Consider the following 23,394-nt stretch of genomic DNA (forward strand, 5'->3'; position numbering starts at 1 on the left):
ATCCAGGTATACTTTCACTACATTGTGTTTGGGATCTGATGGTACTTTGCTGTCTTTGTAATTCCAATAATTTCGACATGTCCCTAACACCACAGGCTGAAATACAGCCTTAAATCAAACAGAGGCTCCACCATGTTTTACTGTAGATCCTCACAGTTGTCACTCTCTCCATATATATTGATAATGATTGGACCAAATATTTCTAATTTTTAAATTTATCACTCAATCAGACATGTTGCCTTGATTTTCAATTCAGTTCTTGCGTAATTTGGCATAACTCAGCCTATTGTCCCCATTTCCCTTCCTTAACAATGGCTTCTTGACAGCCACCCTTCCACTGATGAGACTTCAGTGAGCAATAGTTGGATCAACTGAAGGGTCAGATGCATCTCTCAGGTCCTGCATCAGGTCTTTGTTGGATTCTTTTTTTCCATTTCTTACAGACAAGACTTTCAAAAACTGTTCACCTGCTGTACATAATAGATAGCCTTTTAGTCTCAGCACTTCTTCTTTTGTCTTCCACTTGTCTAGTTTCCTCAGATTTTTTAACGACACACTGCACACAAAGCTAAAATATGCCGCGCGTTTGGCTAATACATCGTTGGGTATCATCTTGTTGGTCTAAAAACCCTTTTGCATTCCTGTCAGACTGTATCATCTTCCTCGACTCAAGAATAGTGTAAAATACAGTGTATGTGTGTAATGTATATAATGTATGTATATAATGTAAAAATGGTTCTTTGCTAAGTTTTCTGTTGTGTATAGACACAACACTTAAAAAACCTTGATAGACCTTCAGAAAGGAACAAAAAACAAAACAAAACAAGAAAGCTTGCTCCTTGGTAGCAAAATATAAAGAAATGAGGAGTGTCTCAAGACTTCTGAACTATATCAGCTGTCTCATTATCTACCCTCTAGTATCAACTATCTCTAAAACTTTACCAGTCTTTCTTTAGCCACTCGCACTATACAAAGCAATAACAATCCCCTCCAGACCAACATCTTTTTATTACCTATGTAATAAAAATATAAAAAGAAAAAATATTTAGTTTGTGAAAGTTGTGAAGCACACCTATAACTGTAAACAACATCAGCTTTTAATCTTGTGTTATGGCTTTTTTTTTAATAACCTCCCCTGTGCCTAGTCTACAGACTGAGTGAAATCCAGTGGGAGGCTGCAGTAGGCCACTCAACTCCAAAATAAACACAGAAGGCACAAAAGTATTGGCCTTATCTTTGGCATACAGTATCCAGCTCTCCATAATACAACTACACTAGTGGCTGTGTAAGGCTGCAGAAGCTGTCACGCTGTGAGCTAAATGACAACATCAGCTTGCTAATGTGCTCACAGTGGCGATCTTAATAGGTTAAATAAAAGTTCACCATGTTCACCATCTTAATTTAGCAGGTTTTCACACAGCTGAAGCTGAGAGGAAAGCCAGAAATTTACAGCTAAATTTACAATCAATATGAAACACTAAGAGGTGCTGAATAAAAAATAAATAATTGGGATAGTGACAATAAATGCAAATCATCCTAAGAAGATGACTGCACTGTCTTTACCTAATTTAATCGCAATCCACTTAAGAAAATAGGAGGATATTTCCACCCAGGCTGTGTTTCACTCTCGCCCGTGCACTATTGAGTTTTTCCTCAGTTGTTTGGGCCACGCATTATGTTTTATGGTAGGTGGTAGGCATTACCTTAATCTCACCTGCCACCCAACATCAACCAGGGAGGTACCAAGAGCAAGGCCACATCTTTGGCTAAACGTTAAGCATCCATTAATTAAATTTAATCCTAAGGCTGTGCACTTCTCAAATCCTTGCCTCATATATTATTTATTTTTTTCTAATGGTGGAACAAAAATTACATTTAGCCTGGTGGCAAAGGTTAAAGTGGTTAGCACTGTCGCCTCACAGGAATAGCGATAGTAGAGTTCACCAGCAACGGGAGAACCGCAAAATAAACTTTAAAGACAAAAAAATAGAGTATGGAAAACACAGACAGTGATTGCAGTGGGTACTTTTCATTGTTTTTGACACTCAGTTTTACTTCTGCACTTTGTACGTTCTAACTTTGCTTTTCTCAGCTGGTGGCTGACAGATCAACAACAACACGAGTAAGAGTGGCCCAAAGACCGGCTGTACCACATACACTGCCTCCATCTGACAACAGAGCTCCCTGCAGGCAGACAGGCTGTCCCTGGAGGACCTGTCCAGGTGTATCCTGGCTTTTCTCCTAGGAGAGATGTAATAAAGTCCATAAATGGAGGGATGGATATCTACCCTGCTAAGTTTCACCTCAATAAATAAATAAATAAAGCTATTGACAGAACCTCTAAGTAAAGTGATGCTAAAGCATCCTTGCTGCCTAATGTAGAATTAGCAATTTGAGATTATGGAATAGAGAACGATGGATCAGTATCAGCTATTTTAATATTGTGACAATGAGATTTTTAGTTTTACTTGGAGCGGAAAATAAATTGCGGCTACAACAAAAACAAAACAGAACAAACAGATCCGGTAAATATATATTAAAAAAAAGAGAGAACAAGATGAAAGAAGCTGAGTGGGACGAGGTCGAACAGAGGGGAATAAAAGCCGACCAAATCAGAACAAAACTCTAGTGTTCTCTTGTCTAAAACTTCCTCTTCTCAGCTCTGCCCATGCGGATATTAAATTGCCTCTCAGCTGTCTCTGATCTCAAGGAGGCTGAACTGTTTAAAAGTCTGATATCACATTGCCTCTCTGCTCCTCTTCCTGCTGTCTCCCATCGAAGAACAAGCGCGCCGCTTTGTTTTAAAGGTCCACTCCTGCTCATATATTCGTAAATTTGTTTTTCCAGATGAAATTGACAAGCAACAGAGGAATCAATGAGATATCACAGTGGGAAAAAGTATTTGATGCTGCTTTTCACTGTTTCTCAGCAGGCAGGGCTGCACCCGCATTATGCAAATACAACAAAGCCCCGTCTGTAGTTACAATGCATGGACAACATTGGAAACATCATCATCTCCCTCTCTTTCTCTCCCTCTCTCTCCCTCTCCATCATCTTTCTCTGTCTTCTTCCCCCCCTCACTGTCTGATCCAGCTGCTCATTTGGCAACAGAGCAAAGAAATAAATGAAGTGCTTCAGCGGAAGGAAAGCTTCACTGTGAGAGGGATTGTGGGCAGAAGGAGTGAGATGAGGATTTGGTGAGGGGGGGGGTGTTTAAAGACAGTTTACTTAAATGAGTGTCTTTTTGGCTTAAAACATCAGTGGGACTTTTGGCTTAAGGCCACCACTTTCCAATCAACCTGTGTCCTTGGGTGTTTGGATTTTGTAAACAATTTGAAAAGCGGTGTTTATTCTTTTTAAGTGCAAAAGAAAACAACATGTACAAACAACAGAGTCTGTAGTCACACTGAACAGAAGGAAAGGATAAACCTAAGAAACTAAGTGAAAGGAGATCTGTTGTTAGTTACTGCATAACACAGTCGTTCTTCAAACACTATAGGGTATCGTTACAGACAGTCGGTGGCCACTTTGTAAGAAACACCTGCTCATCAGCTTGTTCATGTAAATCTCTAATCAGCCGATCACATGGCAGCAACTCAATGCATTAGGTATGTAGACATTGTGAAGACGACTTGCTTAAGTTCAAACTGAGTATCAGAATGGGAAACAAAGGTGATTTAAGTGATTTTGAACGCGGCATAGTTGTAAGTGCCAGATGGGCTGGTCTGAGCTGGTCTGATCTACTGGGATTGTCCCACAGAGCCATATCCAGAGTTTACAGAGAATAATCCGGAAAAGAGAAAATATCCAGATAACAGCAGGTCTCTGGGTGAAAATGCCGGGTTGACACTGAATGGACAGACTCCTTTGAGCTGACGGAAAGGCAACAGTAACATAAATAACCATATTTTATGACCAAGGTATGGAGAGCAAGTAAAAATGCCCATTGGGGTCTACATTGGGCATTTGTGAGTAAGCTGTTGGGCTGTGTGGGCGGGGGAGATAGAGCAGGTCCTCTACCAATTGGAAGGTTGGCAGTTTTATCCCTAGCTGTTCCAGTCTGCATGCCAAAGTATCCCTGGGCAAGATACTGAACCCTGAGTTGCTCTTAATGTGTTCACTGGAGTTTCAATGGTAGACAGAAAGCACGATACTGCTTGTGTGAGTGGGTGAATGACACATGTTGTATAAAGTACTTTGAGTGTTCATGTAGAGTATAAAAGTTCTATATAAGAATCTTTCCTTTTACCCTTTTACCTACATGGAGTTCCTTTGGGCAAACCCAATATGGACTTGCCCATATAGGCTACCCCAGTGTCCAGAGCAGTTTTGTCTTTCTGGGCCCCCAAGAGAGGATTCTGTGGGCTGCTCGCTGTGGGCCACATGGCATGTGTGCTGGGGAAAAGCATCTTTGAACACACAACACATTGTACCTTGAAGCAGATTGGCTACAGCAGAAAAGACCACACCATGCCAGTCCTGCCAGTTAACAACAGGAAACTGAGACTGTAATTCCCACTGGCTCATCAAAATTGAACAACAGAAGAGTGAAAATGTTGCCAGGTTGAGTCTCAATCTCTGCTGCAACATTTGGATGGCGACAACATGAAAGCACAGGTCAAGCCTTCCTTGCATCAACAAATCGGGATGATTGTGGTGGCACAGTGGTGAGGGGGGATTTTCTTGCTACACTTTGAGCTTTTGGGTAATGACTGGTTTGGAGTCCCATAACTAGTGACCATAAGTGGAAGAATATCAGGAGAACAGCTAAAAAAAGACATGGAATCATAACATTTGCTCTTTTGGCTCTGTTTGACTTTTTTCTCCTTTAGTCTGCTGTTCTTTGTAAGTATTTAGTTTCTTTTTTCTAAAATGGCTCACCTGTCTCCATGTCAGTCATTACTATATCCGACACATATACAGCACACTATTTCAAACACACAAACAACCAGCAACGCAGAAAGTTATACAGGAAAGAGAAGAGACAATCTAGCATCTCTGCAAAATTACAATTAAATTAAGTTCTATTTTAAAATCAAGGCAGCAGAAGGAAGAAGCACCATTGTCTTCTTCTTTTTTTTTCTCGTTTTGAAATGATGCATGCTCCCCATACATGCATTCATTACGGAGATCTGAGGTAAGAGGCCAACTCTCCAGTCATACTTGTCTGTGTAACAAGAAACTATACCCAAGCAAATGAAATTAAACACAAATCTGATAACAATTTTAAAATCAATACAATAATGGGAAGCCAAACTGAACTAAAAGCACTCTCACCATAGTTAATCTCCAGAGACCATAATCCATCAGGACAACCAGACACCTAGTCCTCAAAAATAAAACTTTTATATGTCATACAGTCAAATGCAAAGTGCAAGTACAAAACTGAACAGTGCAGTCTTACACAATTTCAACTTTTTCTCTTATCATCTTTACAACACCAAAACAACAGACTATTCAACCAGAGTGCATGCATCATACAGTATGCTTTCTGTCATGCATGGCATCTGAACTTCTTTAGGTTTTTTGAAGATCACCTCTCATCCGAGAAGCTTCTTTACTTCTAAAACCAAAAAGTAAAGAGTCAAAGAGTCCAGAACTATGTCTCCATAGTTGGACAGTTCCACACATACACCTTTATTATCTTTGCACGGACAAAACTCCAAGAAAACCCCTAGCAAACCAAAATGTATCACTAAAAACAACGTAAGAACATTCACTTTGCATATTAGCCAGATGAGGAACAAAAGTAAGTACAGGAAGACGGAATTTTAGAATACTCTGCAGAATAGAAAAGGTATTGCAAACATATGGATTTATCTGGGATATACTTTAGGGAAAACTGTACGCAGCAGGCTAGTTGCTGCGCCTACTAGTTGGGTCGGATTTGAGATTATATTCTCACTGTAAAAGAACCGCTTTATTGGGAACAGGACCAAGACCACCTCTTCCAAAGGGTCTCGATGCAGTTGTTTTGGTCCACACCCAAATCTGATTAGCATGTTCATATCTGTCCAAATAAATCACATCAAGGGTAAAAACAAACAGGAGTTTGATTTAAATGGAATCAACAGCGCGGGTAGTGCATCTCAGCACAGTGAAACTGGTTGTGATAGAAGAGAAAGAGACAGTTTTAGCCGGAAATAATACTTCGGAAGATCATTTAGAAAAATACTTGAATAAATATTCAAAATCATCAAAAATATAAATATATATTTGAGAGTTATTTGGGTTTTGTTTAATCTGCACAAACGTTTCTTTTCTAATCTCTAATTGCAGTATTATTTTTTGTTCCAGAGCATTTTTGTAAGGTTGCCGAGCAACCAGCCAAGCACCTCCCTAAAAGGTCAAAGTGTTCACTGAAACAGCAGCACTGTCCACCCATGGTTAAGCGGAGCAATTTGTGCCGTATATTAAATGACAAGAAATGCAAGAAACTCTGCAAAAAAAAAATATGGTCAGCGATCATATCTGAGACTGAGGACACTGTGATTTAATGATATTAACACCCTCTCAGTCCACAGGGACACTTGTGCAAACAGTGCTGTCCTCACAGGCTGAATATAACAGAAGATAATACTTAATAATAAATTAAAGATGATAACTTAACCTTTACTTTACTCCCTAAAGAAAAAATGATAAAAAAAATAGACCACAAACGACACCACACACACACACACTCTGAATTCCCCCCTTCGGCAACTCAGGAATGGCCTGATTAGTTCCCATGACAACAAATCCCAACATGAAAGGGCGATCAGAAAAATGAATCAGTAGCAGTCGCTGTTAAGGTCGCCAGAATCGGAAAGGTGAAGATAACGAGTGAACCAGAGGTTACCAATGTGAAACAAGCTGCCCGCTCTTCACTGCTTCATTCTGTAGAGTTTCTGTAAGGGACAGTAAGGATTAAGTTTATCTGTGGCAGCGTAACCTGCTTATTGTCCATTCCTGGAAACAGACGCAAATTCCTTTACGCAGGACGGGACATTAAAAAATAAAAAAAAATAGAAAAACTTGGAGTGTTTACGCAAGGCTGATCCAAACACTGTAACAGTGATGCAACGTGCCGCAGCCAGCGAGGCTAACAAGAGGCTCTTGACTGAAAAGAAAAATGCCTTTTATATATAAAATATACATAAGAAATCAAGCAAGAGTCTGAAAGTAAATGTTACTCTGGACTCAGGAAACAGATACACAAGAAAATCCGATCACCTGTCGACACCATGTCACCTGTTTAGGTTGAACAGATTCGGACGAAATCTGGGACCTGGCAATTTAAACAATCGCAAATGTATCTTTTTAATCTTCCCGTTAATAGTTTTTACACCTGTAAAAAAAACTCTAAAGAGGTAGTAAAACCATAAAAAAGGTTTTAGAAAGTATAAACTATCAAGCAAATGCTAGGACTTAATTCCATTTTGCCTATTCAGCTGACTTATTCAGCCACTAATGATGAATAACTGGTGCTGACAAAAGTGGGGATGTCTGAGCATCACACACTTCATTTCCTGCGCTGAGGTGAATTTTATGCATCAATTTGCAACTTTTTCTGCATCAGTTTATCAAAGAAAAGTCTATTTACATAAAAAGGAAAACACAAAAATCAAGCAGCAGGTAACAGCTCACCATACAGTGGAATGATGCTCTCAGGCAGGGATGCTTGCAAATAATTGTTATTGCTTATTTTCTTACTTAATATAGTTTCTGCTGATTCAACACACATACAAGTACGATTTAGTCCTCCCCCCTCTTTTGTGTGTGCCTGGATAAAGAAATCAAAAGGGTTGATTTTTCTAGATATTAGGATATTTGTTTGTCAGCTGTTTGAGAAAGTAATCTACTTATTATTATGTGTACATTACCTATGTTTGTGACAAATAAATTAATTCACTTTAACTTATCAACCTGGTAAAACAGTGGCTCAAAATGTTCTTGTTTTTTAGGCGTTTCAAGAAAAAAAAACAACCTCATGTTGAACCTGATCGCTTTGTTCTTTCTGACGCACCATTGGACAGGAAATGCTATCCCATTGCTGATTAAGGTGTGTGTGTGTGTGTGTGTGTGTGTGTGTGTGTGTGTGTGTGTGTGTGTGTGTGTGTGTGTGTGTGTGTGTGTGTGTGTGTGTGTGTGTGTGTGTGTGCAGTAGAGATGCCTGCTACCAAAAAAATAACCAGTTGTATGAATGCATACTTCATATTCATATTGTAGTAGTAAAAAGAAGCTGACCCTCTTGATTAATCTCTGACATTTGCTAAATAACTACTCTGCTGTTTACATCTTCATATCCTGAGGGTGGAGACATAGAAAACCCTGTCCGGTGTAATTAAACGTCCCTGTGCCACAGTCCCCTCTCTGCCATCAGATAAGCCTTGAGTGAAGTCACAGGCTCACTCCGAGGGTCAAAAGATGCTTTCACAAAACAATGAGAAACTACTGCTCAAAGGGATAATTCTACTCTACAGGGAGTGCAGAATTATTAGGCAAGTTGTATTTTTGAGGAATAATTTTATTATTGAACAACAACCATGTTCTCAATGAACCCAAAAAACTCATTAATATCAAAGCTGAATGTTTTTGGAAGTAGTTTTTAGTTTGTTTTTAGTTTTAGCTATTTTAGGGGGATATCTGTGTGTGCAGGTGACTATTACTGTGCATAATTATTAGGCAACTTAACAAAAAACAAATATATACCCATTTCAATTATTTGTTTTTACCAGTGAAACCAATATAACATCTCCACATTCACAAATATACATTTCTGACATTCAAAAACAAAACAAAAACAAATCAGCGACCAATATAGCCACCTTTCTTTGCAAGGACACTCAAAAGCCTGCCATCCATGGATTCTGTCAGTGTTTTGATCTGTTCACCATCAACATTGCGTGCAGCAGCAACCACAGCCTCCCAGACACTGTTCAGAGAGGTGTACTGTTTTCTCTCCTTGTAAATCTCACATTTGATGATGGACCACAGGTTCTCAATGGGGTTCAGATCAGGTGAACAAGGTGGCCATGTCATTAGTTTTTCTTCTTTTATACCCTTTCTTGCCAGCCACGCTGTGGAGTACTTGGACGCGTGTGATGGAGCACTGTCCTGCATGAAAATCATGTTTTTCTTGAAGGATGCAGACTTCTTCCTGTACCACTGCTTGAAGAAGGTGTCTTCCAGAAACTGGCAGTAGGACTGGGAGTTGAGCTCGACTCCATCCTCAACCCGAAAAGGCCCCACAAGCTCATCTTTGATGATACCAGCCCAAACCAGTACTCCACCTCCACCTTGCTGGCGTCTGAGTCGGACTGGAGCTCTCTGCCCTTTACCAATCCAGCCACGGGCCCATCCATCTGGCCCATCAAGACTCACTCTCATTTCATCAGTCCATAAAACCTTAGAAAAATCAGTCTTGAGATATTTCTTGGCCCAGTCTTGACGTTTCAGCTTGTGTGTCTTGTTCAGTGGTGGTCGTCTTTCAGCCTTTCTTACCTTGGCCATGTCTCTGAGTATTGCACACCTTGTGCTTTTGGGCACTCCAGTGATGTTGCAGCTCTGAAATATGGCCAAACTGGTGGCAAGTGGCATCTTGGCAGCTGCACGCTTGACTTCTCTCAGTTCATGGGCAGTTATGTTGTGCCTTGGTTTTTCCACACGCTTCTTGCGACCCTGTTGACTATTTTGAATGAAACGCTTGATTGTTCGATGATCACGCTTCAGAAGCTTTGCAATTTTGAGACTGCTGCATCCCTCTGCAAGATATCTCACTATTTTTGACTTTTCTGAGCCTGTCAAGTCCTTCTTTTGGCCCATTTTGCCAAAGGAAAGGACGTTGCCTAATAATTATGCACGCCTGATATAGGGTGTTGATGTCATTAGACCACACCCCTTCTCATTACAGAGATGCACATCACCTAATATGCTTAATTGGTAGTAGGCTTTCAATCCTATACAGCTTGGAGTAAGACAACATGCATGAAGAGGATGATGTGGACAAAATACTCATTTGCCTAATAATTCTGCACTCCCTGTATACAAGTGCTCCGCCAAAACAGCTTTGCGGAAACTGTCTGCATGACGTGACTTTCAAGCTTTCTTTTAAAATATAACACATAAAATATTTGTAAATTATTTACTCAGTAGACATTATGTTTATTATGTAACAGCACTTTGGGTGTGAAGAAATCATGGTTGACAAATCTAACTTCGTTCTGACATTTTAACGTGTTGTTTATCCAAGAATAAAATAGCAGATTAATTAATGAAAATAGCCCTGAGGTCAAGTACATGTGTTACTTGTACACTAAACTGAACATGATTTAAAAATAAGTACTTCTAAAGCCTAAATATACAGCACCAAAACAAGTACTAAAAAGTACAAATACTGCAGTTGTGGTACTTGTACTTCATTGGCTAGTATACGGTCTGTAACAGCAGCACTAAAGTGACACCGTGTCATACATGAGAGAGATGTCAGACTGGATTACAATCTAGGTCCAGTGCTTCTGTGTAAAACGCCTAGTTAAGCTATGAAGACACCCCCTCCTCCTCTTCCTCACTCACATTCCCCTAGTGTAACGCTGCCAGTGCAGGATATGTTATTATAACAGCACCAGCAATTCTGCGAAAAATTGCACTTTCAGAGTGGATTTTTAGAGCTCCGGAGCCCATCCAACTAAACAGGAATGCTGTATGCTGAGATGGTTCATTTACTGTAGAAGATCAGTGATGGGAGGCTCAATGAAGCCTAGTATGGCGGGTGTAAAGATGCTTCTGGTTTGTGGGAATGTGCATGATAACAAAAGAGGGGTAAGGAGCATTGCATTGCGAGAATATTTCCACAATATCCACAAACTCAGTGAAATGTTGAAAAGCTGCAGGAATTATGCGGAATTAAGTGTGCAAATAGCAACAAAGGAAAAAGCGTGTGTACGATGCTTTATGAAACAATGCATCCCAGAAAGCAGATGGAGCACCTACCTTGATGTTGTCAGGCGGATACTTGTATCTGTGCATCTTCTCTGCTGGAGCACTACAAACTGTTCACATCATCCGAGGGAGAGAGAAAAAATAATAAAAAATATTTTTTAAACTCTCAATAAGCATTTAGTTTGAAAAATCTGGGGAACAAAAGAAAACACAAAAAGCTAGAAGCTCAGCTCGACTCTGCTCGGGATAACTACACTGTTTTCCCACAGACTGGCTATTATGTCTGCTCTTCATCAGGGAAAAAGCTTCATGTTGTAGCATTACGCTAGTCAAACGTTAACGCAAGCGCTGACGATATTCTACCGCAAACCGGGAAGAAGAGAGATGCTCTGCTCGTGATTTCCCGTCATCCCGCTGTGTTTTGATGATGATGTTAAGAAAGCAGAGAAAGGATGCTCTCAGGATGTGGCAGCAAGCAGGTCCTTTCGCTCCTGCTGCCTACGGAAGCCTGCGCGCTCCGGGTTTTCCTTCGCTTTTTTTTCCTGATACAAGGCGAGCTGATAATTTAGTATCCAGCTTTTGCCAGCTATTATTATTAGTATGCTGCAGTCATGAGCAAAATAATAATTGTAAGATTTTTTTGAACGATACCCAATACAAGGGAAGTTCAAAAAAGTGATAAAGTCTACATTTAAATTTACAGAGAGACAGATACTTAAAGTAAAAATAATAATATATTTCTAAAATCCCTTTAAATTTGTTTTAAACCCATTTTCTACAAGTTCGGTATGACCGTATAAATATTGGTAAATCCAAGCTTTAAATAGAACAAAATAAAGTGTTGTAAAGGCTAGACAATTACAGGCAGGCTAACTCCGCCCCACTTGCGTTTAGCCTAATTGAGACCTTTTACAAGATTATCTTTAACTCTAAACATCCAAAGTTTAATGGGTTGCTTTGTTGTTGTTTGTTTGTTTTTTCTCTCTATTTTTTCACTTTTACTTCTTTTTGACACTTAAATTGTGGTGTTCAAACACTTTAATTGACCACATGATCTATTTAAAATGTTGCTACATACTTGTAATCGTGCTTTATTTTGTTTACTTATTTTTGACTTTGGTGGCATTTTTAGAGCTGAGATGGTTTGGACATGTGCTGGGGAGAGATATTGGATATACTGGACAAAATATGTTGATGATGAAGATGTCAGGAACAGAGGTAGACTACCGAGAAGATTTTCAAAATCAGCTTTGATGGGCACATTTTAGAGGTCAGCAAACTGATTGTAAGTTTAAAACATTACAGTATATTACGCCACGGTTGTAGGGCTTTCATTGTGATGAAATCATTATTCTTCAACTGCGCAAACTGAAAGATGGATATTAATGTTTAGCTGAGACGTTAACAGGACAAAAAAAAAAACTATTTCCTCAAGAAAGTTTTCAGCAGCTGTTTTATCACGGCAGATGCTGTGGATTTCAGAGCCATCTAGTGGAAACAAGTACAAACTGCAAAGAGTAAAGCGGCCTTTTCATTGGCCTGGGTGACAATATGCTCACATTTAATGAAGACAAACACAGAAAAAGCCATCAGAGATCTCGATTGATTCATTTTATTTTCCTCAAGGACATTTATGAAGGCAGAAACAAAAATCTGATTCTGTTTTTATTATACACAATTTTGAAAAATGAATTATTTTCCAAGTCACCATCACGTCAACATAATGTACACACAGTACCACCTACAGTCACTGAAAGCCCGGGGTTTGGTACACAGCCTGGTTCTCCAAAGGCATCTTGGAGTCACATCTGATTATTATCATTTATGAGAGCAAAGACCATCTCACTGCTCCGACACCTTTGTGAGGCCAGACTTCAGTGTTTGAACTCTTGAGTATGTGGAGGGAAAATTTCAAGAAACCAAAACCAAAAACAGGACAATTCACAAAAAAGCCATGGTCTGTCAGCTCTGTGGAATGATGATCAAAAACATAAGACGTTTTCAAGCTATGTTTACACACACACACACACACACACACACACACACACACACACACACACACACACACACACACACACACACACACACACACACCACCATTACAGCATTTTCTCATTTTAGGCTAAACTCAATTTTATGTTACTGGTAGCTTAGAAAATAATCATTTACACCACCCAAAAGGCTGCTTTTCAACATCTACCCACAGACAACTGAGATTTAAAACATAAATGAATGAAACTTTAAGGAATGTTGAACATAAATGAGAAGAGTTGACATTTTCACACAAGACAAAACTAACATTCAAAAGAAAAGTTTCAATGAAATGAAGATTTGGCTGCAAAATTTGGATGTTTTATTATTATGAATCAGCAAATATAACAGAGTCAGAGATTTGGACCCTTGTTAAATGACAGTAATACCACAGGAAAAGGTAAAACTGGGTATTAATGGTGGTAAAGATTTTACTTTCCTTTCTAGTAACTGACTAGGACAGCAATAAGCTTCTTCTTTTGTTTTACTTCAAGCAAACACTATATCCAACTACAGGAAAGGATCACGACTCTAATAAAAGTGAAGTCAATTGGGAAGTTCTGGCTGCCGGATACGACCGCAAGACTCAACATTACATTTTTAAAGACTGCAGGAAATCTATATGTGATTTGACCAAATTTGACCTCCCATTGAGCCACCCAACCTTAGTGATCAGGAAGCCTGATAAATACTGTATTATGGCTGCTGTGTGGGTTAGGACCATCAGCCTATCAGCAAAGAACAGATTTTAAAAAAAGGAAACAGATCTGACAGACCAGGCTACAAACACAATGACAAACATCCTCATGCTTCACAGGAAAAAAAGATCACATGTCCTGCGCGCGCGCACACACGCACACACACACACACACGCACACGCACACGCACACGCACACACACAGTTTTTCAAATACTCCAGTCTAATTTTTAACTACCATTCAACAAGAGCGGTCAGATAAAAATGATGCAAATTAAACAGTTATCGGTGTAAACCTCTCCTTAAATGCAGAGTGAATCTGTCCGTCTAGCCACTCCTCAGACTGCCCCGTTTACTTCTACTGCTCATCAGGCTAAATCATCACAGAGTTCACTCATTTTTCTTTATTTAAAAAAAAAAAAAAGGTATGAAATGCAAAATATGCTGTTTTCTTCAACTTTCCTTCTTCCCTTAAGAATTAAGAGCAGGGCATGGGTGTACCAACTCTTGTATGGATGTTAGTTAAAAAAAAAAAAAATACCAGGCAAATAGAGACATTTAAATAATTTACGACGTATTTACACAATAATCGATCTTTTTTGTTTTGTTCCAGCGTCTGTCTTCTCAGCGTTTGAATGCACATTCTAGTCACCCATCTTTACTTTCGACGTCTGAGGAGAAACAAAAAGCAGTTTTTAATAAACATTTACTGTAAAGAGTTATAATTTTTTAAGTCTCTGCAACAACATCTGGGCCTTTGTCCAAACAACTATGTTGTGGAAAGATTGTTATAACAAACCAAAACTAAACTAAAAACTTAGTTTGCAAAAAAATTGTAAACTGAAATAAAAAATTTTTTTAAAAAACGTGAAATTCTATCACATATTTAGAAAAAGATGTTTTAGCCTCGCTTAGATTAAAGCAAGGCTAAAACCGATAAAACTTAATGATAAGATTGTGATGATTGACAGTTTCTGACCTAAAATAATTAATAAGTGAAATTAAAAACTTCAGTTTGTGCTATGTGGCCATTATTCTCCTGTGAGGCAAAAGATGAAGGGTAAAGGCTTGCAAAAAACTGTATTTACCTGCAGAATAGCTACAATGACACCAAACAGGCCGATGGCACTTCCAAAGATTTCCACAATTAGGATCTTCACGAAGAGGCTGGCGTTCTGGGCATCTGCCAAAGCGGCTCCGCTGCCCACGATGCCGACACAGATGCCACAGAAGAGGTTGGAAAAGCCCACAGTCAGACCAGCTCCAAACATGGAGTAACCTAATAGGACAGAAAACAAAATGAGTCACAGTTCAACCTGAGTAACTCACAATGGAGTCGTCTACATCGTCGTCGTTTCACATCACCACATTCATCTGATTGGCCTTCATCTTAGTTTCACCTGTACAACGAATTCTTTTCCCCCAGAACTGTGCAGACTCTTTTAGTTGTTTTCTGATCTTCCTGTTCCTCCACCTTGTTGCAAACTCTCTGTACATTCATAAAGGTATGCCTGGATTGTAGACTGTAACACCAGTAAACATTTATCTTAAACATGGAAATAATTCTGCGATCATTCTTGTGAGACCTTCGTTGAGCTGGTCAGTGCATTGGGCTCAGTGCTGTAACTCAGGTGGTAGAGCAGGTCACCTACTAACCAGAAGTTCGATCCCAGTCTGCTCCAGTCTGCATGCCAAAAATCCTTGGGCAAGATACTAACCCTATGTTGCTCTAAGATGCATCCATCAGAGTATGATTGCGTGTGTGAATGTTAGATGGTGTGATTGGGTGAATGAACAAGTTGTGTAAAAGCGCTTAAACTGCTCAGGTAGAGTAGAAAAGCACTATATAAGACCCAGTCCATTTACCAATTTTAAGACTCAACCAGATTGCAGATTTGCCCACTAAAATTTTCCATCTATGACAGGTTTATTTTGGCTTGGGGTTGTTTTCAGCCTAATGATGACACCCTCGCTTGCATAGATTCTCTTTGAACAGAATATTGAGATCTCCAGTAAACAGCAACCAAATACAAAGTCAACACCTGAAATCAACTCTGGATCTTTTGTCCTCCTAATCCTTCATGAAATTAAAAGGGCACAGGCCTCACCTGGGCACTGACTGCTTGTCAGTCCAGTTAATTTTGAGCCTCTGAAAATGGGGGCCTATGTATAAACAGGGCTGAAATTCTATTATTGTTATTATTATTATTTATTTTTAAAACCCTAGAATTAAAGGTGAGATTTTCCTATTTCAGTCAGGAGTCTCTTTTCTTACCAGCTTGGTAGTTTCGTGCCCCAATAGTCTCAGGAGTCGTTCCACTGAAGTTCTGTAAGACGAAATAAATCATTTCAGAATCCTTATTCCGGGCTCTACAATGACATTTCACTTGTTTTTGTCTCTTACAACTGCAGCTTAATTTCAAGGTGTCGCTGTCCTCTGTGCAGGCTTCCTTGCATCATTTATGAATTTTTTAAAAAAAGGCTTCCTCAATCATCAAAAATGTGTTCCTTACCTCGGCCATATTGCTGATGACAATAGCCATGATGATTCCATAGATTGCAACAGCTTCACAGAAGATAATGCTGGGGGGAGAAACAGAATAAGCAAGGGTCACCGTCTCTGCAAAACACTGCTTTGGACCTGCAGCAATAAACTGATGTTACTGGTGCTAGATGGAACCATAATTCACTGAATGCCCTTCTTAGCAACGTACAGCTGTTGACGGGAACAAAACAGACAAGTGCTCTCTTTGACGGGGCTTACCTGACCAAATTTTTGGTTTTGATTCGTGGAGCCTTGACGCCACCACCAATAATGCTAGAGCCAGTGACGTAGATCCCCCTAGGAAAACAAGCGGAAAGAAAAACAACATCACTTACAAAAACATTTTAATGTTACAGAAAAGTCAACAGTTGGTATAAATGGAAACAGGAGAAGCATAAAAACACAGCATGAGTTAAATGACTACCATTATTGAGCTTCACTCTAAAACGACCCATTTACACATAGTATAAATACACATCTTCTGTGATCCAAACGGTTTTCAATGCACTCGAGACTTGTAATGATGCAAAAACAAGGTAAAAAGGATCCGTTTCAACACACAGTGGCAGCACATTTTTCATCTAATGGGATAAAATACTAAACAATAAAAAGGAGCTCAAGGTAGGCAATTAAATGAAAATAAATCTTCTGAACACTGATCCAAAATAAGCAGCCAGCCCAGAGACTTGTAGGTAATATGTGTGAAAACAAATAAGACGACGTATTTCTCATTAATTCCAAATGACAGGAATGTGTAGGACAATCATGCAGAAGAGATAAGTTATTCAGTGTGTAAATCAAAATTATTAAGCAAACACAGGAATCATTTTGTAATCCAGGAACCTGTGGATCGGCAGGTGGCGGTTTTTCCCCACAGACCACTGGCTGTAGCTGGCCTTTACCTGCAGCTGTTCAGCCAAATCTGCTTTAAAGGAATTCGGTTAGAGTTCTCAGAAGATCTGTGGTTCGATTCCCGAGTCTTCTAGTCTACATTTTGAATTCTTCTTTAAGATAACGAACCGCAAACTGCCCCGAAAAAACGGATCAATGTTAGTGTGTGAAATATATAGGTGTGCAAAGTCCATAAAATAAAGTGCTGTGTAAGTAGGTGAATGTGGTATTTTATGTGTAATTTCTGCAATTTATTATTTCACAATCGAAAACTCTGAATACAAAACAAGAAACTTGTCCAAACATCTATTTTTCACTTCACACAGTTTCAGATTTTACAGTTCTACATTTACACCTGTTGTTTTAAAAAGTAAGGTCAAAGGTTTTAGGGAACAGCACTTTTTTTTTTTTTTTTACTCCTCTTATGTTGAAACAAGACAACTGACAGAGTTTGGCATTTTGTGTAAAATTATGCTCATGTTTTGTAATCAAACATAGCCAGCCATGGATACTAGTATGCACTTAAAGAAGTCTTACTTACCAGGCAGCTCCCACCACAGACAACGAGATGGCCAAACCAATGCCCAGATTGGCCCACATGAAAGGAGAAGTCTCTGTCAGGAACCTGCGAGTAAAGAAGTAAAGCTCACTCAGCCTCAATTTTATAACAACATCATTGTTTGCAATACCTTTTAAAAACACGATGTACACTCTGTTTTAAACTCTAACCTTTTTCTCAACAGTCTGTTAAAATAAATACCTGTAGTGGATAAATCCAAGCTATGCCCTCTTCAAGTAGTAGATGGAAACCACTTCATGCGTTTCTTTCACATCCCAAATTTATTTGGGGAAAGTACAGACAGACCTCAAAAATGTCTCCAGTGACACATTCACTGTTACTTTCACTTTCAACATATACAAATTATCTTGGAAAATGTCTGATCAGCCAAGTGAAACGGATTGGTGCCTCACTATCACTCTGCAAAAAGGGAAAAGGCGGGCCCTGAATCTGTCAAAGAGGAAACAGGCAACGTAGACTCGCTTATGTTGTAAGGCATGTCTCTGTACATTTACAATTGTGCAATGTGGGAAAGGCAGTGCTGTTTTATAACTTTTATTACCCAGAATGTCAATATAATATTTTTCCTGGTAGAACCACTTATAAAATATAACTAAAACAACAGACTAGATGTCAAACAAGGTCAAAAATCATCACTTTCTTAATTCTTTCAGTTGCCCAATTTAGGTGGATCACCTGCCTCTATTTCACCCTATCCCTAGGACCCTCATCTGTCACACCAGCCCTCTGCATGTCTCCATCCATGAAATCTTCGTCTTTTCCTCCTGCCTGGCAGCTACATAGTCAACATCCTTTGTGCAATATATCCCCCCATTTGCCCCTTTTTCAAACCATCTCAGCCTTGCCTCTCTAACTTCATCTCCAAACTGCTTGACCTGAGCTGGTCCTCTCATTTCTAATCATGCCCATTCTGGTCACTCCCAATGAAAATCTTAACATCTTCTACTCTGCCACCTGTCTTTTTTCTTCTTTTTTTTTTTTAAGTGAAAACCATCTTGAAACCATACACCATTGAAAGTCTTACTACCATCTTGTAAATCTTCCCTTTCATTCGTGCTGCTATCCTTCTGTCACAAATCACCTCTGACACTCCTGCCCTCCTCCTTTCTGCATTCTCTTCTTCACCTCTCTTGTGTACACTCCATTGGCTTTGTATGGTTGACCCCAGGTATTTAAACTCATTGACCTTTGTTACCTCTTCAGCGTTACACCCATCTCCCTCTCATTCACTCACACTCACATGTATTCTGTCTTGCTTCCACTCAACTTCATTCCTCTTCTCTCCAGAGCATACCCCCACCTACTCTCACTACACATCACAATGTCATATGCAAACATCATAGTCGGCAGAGACTCTTGTCTGATCTCATCTGTCACTGCGACAAGGAGGAGCTCAGAGCGGATCCCTGATCCCACCTTAGCCATCTGTCACTCCTAGCAGACACACCTCACCACTGTCTAGCTGTCCTAAAACATGTTCTACACCACCCTGACTTCTTCACGCAGTACACAGTTCCTCTCTTGGCATCCCATCATATGCTTTCTCGAGATCCACAGTGAACCTCACTCTGACCTTCTCTATAATTCTCCATCAACAGTCACAAAGCAAACATCTGTACAGCTCTTCCTCAGCATTAAGTCATAGTGCTACTAACTGATCATCACGTCTCTTCTTAACCTACCTTCAACAACTCTTTCCTATAGAAAAATGGTGTGGCACGTTAACTTTATCCCTCGGATACTAATGATTTTAGAGTATATATGAATCTTTACCTCCAGACAGCAGCTGTGTACAAAGAATACTTACCATGCCACATCAAAGCGGAATCCCAGGTCAAATATAGTGTAGCAGATCCCTGTGGAAACAGTGACGGTCATTTTTAGGCATATGTGGGAAAAACACGGTAACACTTTAAAGATGAGCCATTTAGTCGACCCGTGTGTATTTCTGCATGAGTAATCTTGTGTTTTGCAGGTTGCGTGAAACACAGTCACACTTCTGTTCTAAAAGAAGCTGCAGCTTCGGTGTGACCACTCACACTCACGTGAAAACCACTGTAGTTCCTACCCAGCACAGTCAGCTGGACACACAAACACCTAGACAGCTAACCTTAGCACGGCGCAAACAGACGACTTCAAACTAAAATAAGAAAAGCGATCCAAGCATGGTAAAATATTTCCAAATCATACAAGGTGTGACACTAATAAAAATAAAATACAATCACTAACATCCAACGTTAAAACCTCTGAAAATTTCTGTTATGAGAGTACGCTGTAAGCTAACTACCCTTAGCTAACAGCATGCTAGCCAGATGCTAACTTAAACCGTGTTGTTTATATAATATGAGCACACAGCGATTTTTAAAAATACATTCAACAACGAATTGGGTTTTCATGTATCCCTCTTATCATGCATTAGTAAACCATTTTTTCCATATGCTAACTAACCTATCGACTATCCCAGTATTTAGACGGGTCCTGAAGTACAGCTGTCAAACATACCAAAAAAAAAAATCACAATGTCACGAAGAGACAACGATTAAATACACGACCATTACTGCAAATTACATGAAATATATATTTTCATTCATTCATTTAGCTATTATTAGGCATTTTCCTGTAAAATAAAACCTTACCAACGATTAGTATGGTGCTCCAGAAGGCCAAAGTGACCCCCGTGTAAAGAATGGCGTGTCCGTTCATCATCCACTCTAGTAGCATCTACCCACCGGGTTAACCTGCTGGATCAGCAAGATCTACTTGGCCCAAATTTCAAATCTGATGCCAGTACAGCCCAGGTAGCGATATAATGCAGTTTTACGAAGCGCTATCAGTCGATGGAGGAGGAAGAGAATCAAAAAGAGAAGCTGGGTGATGTCAGCTGATCCGGCTCGACTAGCATGTGACCCAGGAAGGAAGGGAGGGAGGGCTGCGTTCGCTTACGTTTTTACTTTACCCACTGTCGCTTTAAAACAAGCGTTTAAAGCACTCTTTGTGTTGAATTTACTCGGTAATTATTCCACCGTAACTTACACAAATATAGAGTTAAATAAAACAAAACGACACCCAACCAAGGCAAAAGAGGTTTAAATATCCTCGAAGATAGTATCCGAAACCGGAGTGTTGACTGCAGCGCGCACAGTGGCCGAAAGATGTCACTGTTGAAATATATATGGCGCAAAGGCAATAAGACTGCAGTGTACACGATTTATAAAGGAAAAACCCAATCAATACTAAGTCTATTTGACTGTTCATTTTTATCCTATAATTAAATATAGTTAACTTGATAGGACATGTGCAAGACAATAACTTCATCCTTAGACCACGAGGGACACTATTATTTTTCAATAAGTGCAAAAATGCTGTGATGGAAATGTTATGGTCTTTGTAATAACCTGATATCATCTGAATAATTATGGGAGATTTGGGACCAACATGTTGAGCAGTTGTGTTTTGGATAAATGTTACATATTTTTCCTCTTGCAGTACTTAAGATATCAAATCAAGGCCAGGGGGCAGGGAAGCTGTTCCCATGACACATGGTAGGGAAACACAACAGTAAGACACTTCATGTTGGCTTTTTTCTTTAATTCATTACCTGTTTGAAACTTTGTTTGTTTGCTAAGCCACTTAACACCAACCTGTAAATAATTCAGGCATCGAAATGACACTTAACTCCAACCGGTGTTTCATTCACACATGATACTTAGCAAAGAACAGATTTAACAGTTGCATATTCACACACTTTGCTACTAGCAGCCTGTTGCAAAAGTACAACATTTCTTAGGTTGAATCTACAAAAAATGCCAAATATAACACAGTTTTATATTCATTGGCACTGACAAGGTGATTCCCAAAGATCTATTGGCTGAAAACTTGGTACATATTGGCATGGCAAAAAAACTGAGGAAGCTAAACAATTGGGGGACAAAAGAAGATATTTCAGACTTGGATGTAATTATAAATGCAGAAAGGAACCATCACATCCACTATGTAGCAACATCTCAAAAAATAAAATTGTCAATACTTTCAGTGTTCAGAAATGCAGTGATCCTAAACATACTGCAAATGCAGTAAAAACATACCTCGATTGAAAACCACACAATGAAACACTATTAGTCATGGACTGGCCTCCCCAGAGGGGAGAGATGCTCGATCCATGTCTCAAGTCAGTATTTGGTATGACCATGGCCATACCAAATACTGACTTTCAAACGTATTAGAATTGTATACAGTATTGTGCATATGTATATAAAATAAAACACATTTCTATTTGCAAGCACTATCTGCCTTGTTGCAAGTGTTCTGTCACAGATTACTAATTCTTACATTATTTGAAAGCTAGACACTGTGCTTTGACGCTCTCGGTGTACTCTCAGTATACTCCAGATTTCTGTTGAGGTATGTCTGCTCATCCTTTTAGAACTGTATAAAAGATTTCCTGTGTGTTTCAGCTGAAATACAATAGTATACAAGAACGTATGAAGCACTCTATCACCAAAGCCTTAAATGAAAGTTTTGAAGTTTTGAAGTTAATCCTAGTAATCCTTTTTTTGTTTGTTTTTTCAACTACTGTGAAATTTAGAAGAAAAACAATAACCTTGCATCAAATGAAAATGCCATGACACTGCGTTACTCATTATCTATAAAAGCTATTTTTCTTGAACTGTTTCTTTCATTTTCACTGATCTGTATACTTTTTTTTTGCTGAGCTATACATCTTCAAAAAACTATCAAAATGCAATACTGAAGCACTGTTATATCTCTATGTGGAGTTTTTGAATTAATGTTGAACTTCTTTTTAGTGATGAGCCACCAGTTCTTTATCTGTTATTCTTATAGACTCATCTTCATTAAAATGCAGATGAATGAACTGCACATCAAGTATGTTTTTATGACAAAATCCACCAAAGCAGGCCTACAGCTAGGATTTGGGAAGCTACACCATTGATAACAAAATGACATTTGCATGTGTGATAACATAACGTGTGTCATGTCAAACATGTCTCTCAGCAACATGAAAAGAAGCAAAAAAAAAAATAAATCCCCCATAAACCAGTTTTCCATGTGACTGACAGCTCAGAGCCAAAAGCAATTCAGAAGTCTGATTCTCCCTTTTCATTAATTTCAAGTTGAACAGCGACAAGGGGCAGTACCCTCCATGGAGAAGGAGGCTAGAGGGCAAGATCAAAGTAGCACGGAGGGAGGTTAGCCAACTAACGGAGTTGCAGAAAGGTGCGACAAAGAAGGTGCATAAGAAATACAGCAAGCTGTCCATACCTGAGGCCTTGGAAACTGCCAAGCAAAGACTTACAGCCTTGGCCAGCCGCTTGAGGAGGTACACCAGAGAGATAGAAGGCAGGAGAATAAACCAGCTGTTCTCCACAGAACCAGCAAAGGTGTACTCTCAGTGGCAAGGGAACAATAAGAGAACAGCACCACCAAGGCTGGAGACGGAGCAATACTGGAAGAGCATATGGGAGAAGGATGCAACCCATAACGGCAATGCTCAGTGGCTAGAGGATCTGAGGGCAGACCACAGCGACCTCCCTGAACAGGGTCCAGTAACCATCACAGTGGCAGATATCCAAGAAAGGGTCTCCAGTATGAAGAGTTGGACAGCACCAGGGCCCGACATGGTTCACGCCTACTGGCTGAAGAAGCTGACTGCACTCCATGAGCGTCTGGCAGCACAAATGAACCAGCTGCTAGTTAACGAGAGATACCCGG

General features: G+C 39.5%; 2 protein-coding genes across 2 annotated transcripts in view; both read right to left on the reverse strand.

Annotated features, from left to right (window-relative positions):
• b4galt2 (UDP-Gal:betaGlcNAc beta 1,4- galactosyltransferase, polypeptide 2) overlaps positions 1-11,437 on the reverse strand; it is a 239,572-nt gene extending 228,135 nt beyond the window's left edge. The window contains exon 1 of the mRNA XM_026148727.1: positions 10,972-11,437. The gene's annotated coding sequence lies outside the window, so the exon portion shown is untranslated. The remainder of the gene's footprint in view (positions 1-10,971) is intronic.
• A 2,618-nt stretch (positions 11,438-14,055) lies between these two features.
• atp6v0b (ATPase H+ transporting V0 subunit b) lies at positions 14,056-20,769 on the reverse strand. The gene is made up of 8 exons (XM_026150444.1): positions 20,301-20,769; positions 19,472-19,520; positions 17,626-17,709; positions 16,413-16,490; positions 16,162-16,231; positions 15,924-15,975; positions 14,737-14,927; positions 14,056-14,319 (listed from the first exon to the last, which is right to left on the reverse strand). The coding sequence occupies exons 1-8, from the start codon at positions 20,383-20,385 to the stop codon at positions 14,293-14,295; spliced, it is 636 nt and encodes a 211-aa protein (XP_026006229.1). The 5' UTR covers positions 20,386-20,769; the 3' UTR covers positions 14,056-14,292.
• Between the last annotated feature and the right edge of the window lie 2,625 nt (positions 20,770-23,394).

This window comes from Astatotilapia calliptera, chromosome 18 (genome assembly GCF_900246225.1).
Source record: "Astatotilapia calliptera chromosome 18, fAstCal1.2, whole genome shotgun sequence".
Taxonomy (NCBI): Eukaryota; Metazoa; Chordata; class Actinopteri; order Cichliformes; family Cichlidae; genus Astatotilapia; species Astatotilapia calliptera.

Coding starts and splice junctions, on each gene's coding strand:
- atp6v0b (XM_026150444.1), bottom strand. CDS start 20,385: ATGCTACTAGAGTGGATGATGAACGGACACGCCATTCTTTACACGGGG. Junction 17,710..19,471: donor TTCCGCTTTGATGTGGCATG/GTAAGTATTCTT, acceptor CTTTACTCGCAG/GTTCCTGACAGAGACTTCTC. Junction 16,232..16,412: donor AAAACCAAAAATTTGGTCAG/GTAAGCCCCGTC, acceptor TTCTCCCCCCAG/CATTATCTTCTGTGAAGCTG.